Source organism: Paramisgurnus dabryanus, chromosome 19 (assembly GCF_030506205.2).
Source record: "Paramisgurnus dabryanus chromosome 19, PD_genome_1.1, whole genome shotgun sequence".
Taxonomy (NCBI): domain Eukaryota; kingdom Metazoa; phylum Chordata; class Actinopteri; order Cypriniformes; family Cobitidae; genus Paramisgurnus; species Paramisgurnus dabryanus.
The window spans coordinates 7,540,807-7,545,408 of NC_133355.1; the positions used below are offsets into that span (position 1 = coordinate 7,540,807).

A 4,602-nucleotide genomic window follows, 5' to 3' on the forward strand; every position below is an offset into this window, starting at 1 on the left:
TGGCTTATTCTATAGTTAATCGTTTGTGGATTATCTTTTCAGACTCCGATAGCAGACTGCATACTTCACAGAAATGGCCGTACCAAGAAGATAATGAAAAAAAAATTGAACATTTGAATCCTGCAATCAAAGTAATACTGATGTTACCATTATCTGATTATATTTTTTGTTAACTGTGATCTCATATTTACCAAATATTATTTTTTAAAGAAACTGATGGAGAGATTCAGCATTGATGTTTTTACTGTAAGCTCCAAGGCTTTCTTCGAGCAGAATCCAGTTGTGCAAAAACCTGACACAGGTAAAGCATTATTATACAAGTAGACTGCTAGGGTAAAATACTTCAAAAATAAATAATATTTAAATGTTGTAAATTAATTGCAGAAATCCCAAAGCTGCAGGATGTTTTGAAGAATCTTAACAAGAGCATCAACCGAGAACTGGGCAGAGATTATGTCAATGAAGCCATGGGAGTTTTGTCCTTGATACAAAGTTTCCTACCAAGTACAGATGAAGCATTGGTATCTGGAGTCTGAATTATTGCACAGAAGACATGTATCATTTACTGTGTTTTAGTAATTTATTCTAATTTACTGAGGATATTTGGATGTGCTTTTTAGGTTCAGAAAAAAGCAGAATTCCTTGATGACCTGAAGAAGAATCTGAATGAGGCACTGAATGAGTTGGATTGTCAGTTTGATAGCATTCAGAATAATCTGGATCAATGTCTTTCAAATGGTGTATTAGAGTCAGTGCAACAATCTCTTGAGAATGCAAGGGCAGAAGTGATTGCACCTGTAAGTGTAATTCATATATCTTCATTTTTGACATTTCAATTCACAATATCTTCTATAGGTTTTGTAACTGTACTTAGTTTTTTTGTGTTGTAATTTAAAAGGAAGAAGATAACAGAGGATATCATAAAATACTTCAAGCTTTGTGCAAGAATAATGGCAGCTATAAGTCAAAAAACCGTCAAATAGATCTCAACAATTGTTTGGCCCGTCCAATGAAGAACAACATAAACGAGGAGTTCTCTATTATATTTTCGTAAGTTTTTTTTAAAAACTAAAATGTTACTACTATGGTTTTATCTCCATAATATACATTTGAATCTTGGAATACTACATTAGGAAGTGTTACTGAACAACTAAACAACTTTCCATTTTAATGAGATAAACATACACAGTACTCAAACCAAACTTCTTTTGTCTTTAGTGTCAATGAAAAAACTGAAAAATCAATCCAAGAACATCTTGATAAATTCAGTATAATCCAAAGAAACAAAACATACGCCAGATCTTCAATGTTTCATCACATTCAGAACTTCATCAAGACTCAGGTAAATCCAGATATCCATGACATATCTGTCCTTATAGCATTATTTCAATGAAATAGATTAAACAGCAAAATAAATATAGGCTGCACATAACAGAACTCATGATCAAGCAGAATTCATGTTTAAGTTACTACTTAATTTCTCAAAGTTTTTTAATTTCTTGACCCACCTCAATCCTCTGAAAGGAAACCAAACTGAAGGCATCATGCAGCAGAGAAATCCTTGAGAAAAAGAAGGAAATGTACGCCTCAATTGAAACTACCATCAAGACAAAAATGACTCCTTGCTATGAAAGTAAGTCAGCATTTAAATTAATAAAAGAGTACTTACATTCACCTTGAACAAATTAAATGCATTAAATTAAATACATTTTTTGAAGTTAATTTATACACAATAAAGTAATAATTTATTAATAAAAAATCTGTTTTAAGAATGTCAACAGTTCCCATTGTATTTTAATTCCCACAGTTCCAGGCATTGTGACTTTTTCTCTTTATACACATACAATACGTGAACCCGCCTGCAAAAAACAGCTTAAGTAAATTTTATTTTATTTTAGTATTTGTATTGTTTTTATATTGGTGTTATATATTTTAGAAGCGGCAAAAGTAAAAGGAACAGGATCATTCATGAAAATGCAGAAGATTCTCACAGAAACAATTGAGTCATTAAAAGAAGAAATGTTCAGTGAGGTTAAAGAGGAAGTGCTTAAAAAATTCAAAACCTTGAAGGTATTTATTCACTCGCTCTATCTTCTGTATGTATATATTTGTGTGTGTATTGTATTAAGACAGTGATAGCTATCTAAAAAAATAGCCTACTGAAAAATAAAGGTGTTTAAAAGATTCTTAACTGATGCCATAAAAAAAGAACAATTTTGGTTCCTCAAAGAACCTTAGTAAAAGAAGAACCATTTCTTATACATTTTTATAATCTAAATTAAACTTTTATCACTACTTTTCTAAACAAAAAAGTTCTTCTAATGTTAAAGGTTCTTAGTGGAACTATTCAGCTAAAAATGGTTCTTCTGTATCATGAAGCACCTTTATTTTTAAGAGTGTAACCTCAGACCTGGTCAGCTTATCTATAAATAATAAAAATGTATTTTTTTCTTTCTGAAGCTGTACATAATAGATTACCTGAAATCTGAGCTGAACAAATCAATTGAACTCTTTCTTCTCACAACCAACACAACTTTTTTGGGTAAGAAGCTTTACTAAACCATACAAAATAATCAATCGAGAAATGTATTGTTTTGAATTACATACTCTGTTACGAAAGCTATGCAGAGATGGGCATGGACAATACTTTGATAGGAGACTTCCTGGGAAAGCTAAAGTGTTAAAGGTAAAGCGGAAGATTCTCCCGAATTTTTGAAAAGAACCGCCCCTACACTTTTATTTTTTAAACTCACATGTGCAACACTCTACCTGCTCCAGAGAGGGAACGCCTATTAACGCGTGCACGAGAGAGAGAATGCACGAGCCTAGTTCTTCTCTTCGCTCTGTTTACAAGTTGCTTTTGGTATGTTTACCGTGTCTGCACAGTTCATGACTTGTGCCAGGGCTAGCATCGCTAATCATAGCTTACCTCAACTTTTACTAGCAGTGATTTTAAATGGATTTCTCCAAATAGCATCCCAAACTTTACCTGTCGAGTAGAAACTTCACGTGGGAAGCCCAACCTGTGCTTTTAGCGCACACCAGCGTGTGAAATAGTCTCCCAAAAACACTCTGGTCTTGTTTCTTTCTTCAGAGACCTTTCTCTTTTTGTCATACAATTCGTAGTTCTCTTGCTACCCTCAGACATTTTGAAAAAACACAATGAGAATGCAAGCTTCAATGAATGCCTGAAAGTGCCCCTTTGCAGAAAGCGAACCTAGGGACGAGCACGTACGACAGCCTTACGTCAACATATCACCAGAATGATTGACAACTAGGAGGACCAATAGTCTTGATTATCCACCCAGAAAAAGAAAATATTCTGCTATACCTTTAAGTATGATTTATAGTCGTGCATAGGTTCTACGCTGTATCTATGCTGTAGGCTAGGCGTAGGCTATGCGTAGGCTATATGTATCTCTGCGTAGCCTGAAGTGCACCTCTGCAAAATTGTAATGGACCATCTTTTCCACTCGGACCGCTAGAACCCCTCCCGTCCAGGGCCGGATTAACCATACGGGCAACTGGGCAATTGCCCAGGGGCCCAAGACCTCCAAAGGGCCCAGGACAGAAAGGCACTAGCAAAATACTGTATCTGGTAATATCCCGCTGGCCGCTTTATATTAAACAAACTGTCAACACGGGTTTTTGCGCTGCAAAGAGAGACGCTGCGCTGCCTATTACTTTGAACGTCAAGTCAAGTCAAGTCAACCTTTATTTTTATAGCACATTTAAAAACAACAAAGGTTGAGCCAAAGTGCTTTACAAATGAATAAAAATATTAAAAAGAGTTAAAAAAAAAAAAAAACAACAACACATAATTTATCAACCTCAACACATAATTTGTTATCTATTCAAAGGCTACAGAGAACAGATATGTCTTCAAGGACGACTTAAAAATGGCTAAAGATGAAGATGACCTCACATAGAGAGGAAGACTATTCCACAATTTTGGACCCCTCACCGAAAAAGCGTGGTCACCCTTGGATTTATACCGGCAGCGAGGAACCGTCAGTAACAGTTGGTCAGAGGACCTTAGTGCTCTAGTCGGAGAGTAAAGATGTAAAAGATCACTGATGTACTTGGGAGCGAGCCCTGCTAATGCCTTATAAACAAACATCAAAATTTTGAAATCCACTCTGTATTTGACCGGGAGCCAGTGTAAGTTTCTCAGAGCTGGGGTGATGTGATCCCTTTTCCTTAAACCAAGTAACAGTCTGGCTGCAGCATTCTGAACAAGTTGTAAACGAGATAATGCATTTTGGGGCAAGCCACTGTACATTGAGTTACAATAATCTAACCTAGATGTAATAAATGAATGGATTACAATTTCCAAGTCAGAAGGAGAAAGCAAGGATTTAATTTTAGCAATTTGTCTCAGTTGGTAAAAACTGCTTTTTACAACGGCACTAATCTGCTTGTTGAAAAGAAGGGAAGAGTCAAAAATTACTCCAAGGTTCCTCACATGGTCTTGTATATTCGAAGCTAACGGGCCTAGTTCGACAACTAGTCCAGGCTGACTGGATAAGGAGGATCCAAGAATCAGGACTTCCGTTTTGCTCTCATTTAATTGTAAAAAGTTGTTTGCCAGCCACTGTTTTA

General features: G+C 35.6%; 1 protein-coding gene across 1 annotated transcript; it reads left to right on the forward strand.

Moving 5' to 3' along the window:
• Positions 1 to 207: 207 nt before the first annotated feature.
• LOC135773431 (nuclear GTPase SLIP-GC-like) lies at positions 208 to 2,147 on the forward strand. The gene is made up of 8 exons (XM_065282997.1): positions 208 to 301; positions 385 to 521; positions 621 to 797; positions 899 to 1,050; positions 1,219 to 1,342; positions 1,525 to 1,633; positions 1,937 to 2,070; positions 2,130 to 2,147. The coding sequence occupies exons 1-8, from the start codon at positions 217 to 219 to the stop codon at positions 2,145 to 2,147; spliced, it is 936 nt and encodes a 311-aa protein (XP_065139069.1). The 5' UTR covers positions 208 to 216.
• Positions 2,148 to 4,602: the final 2,455 nt, after the last annotated feature.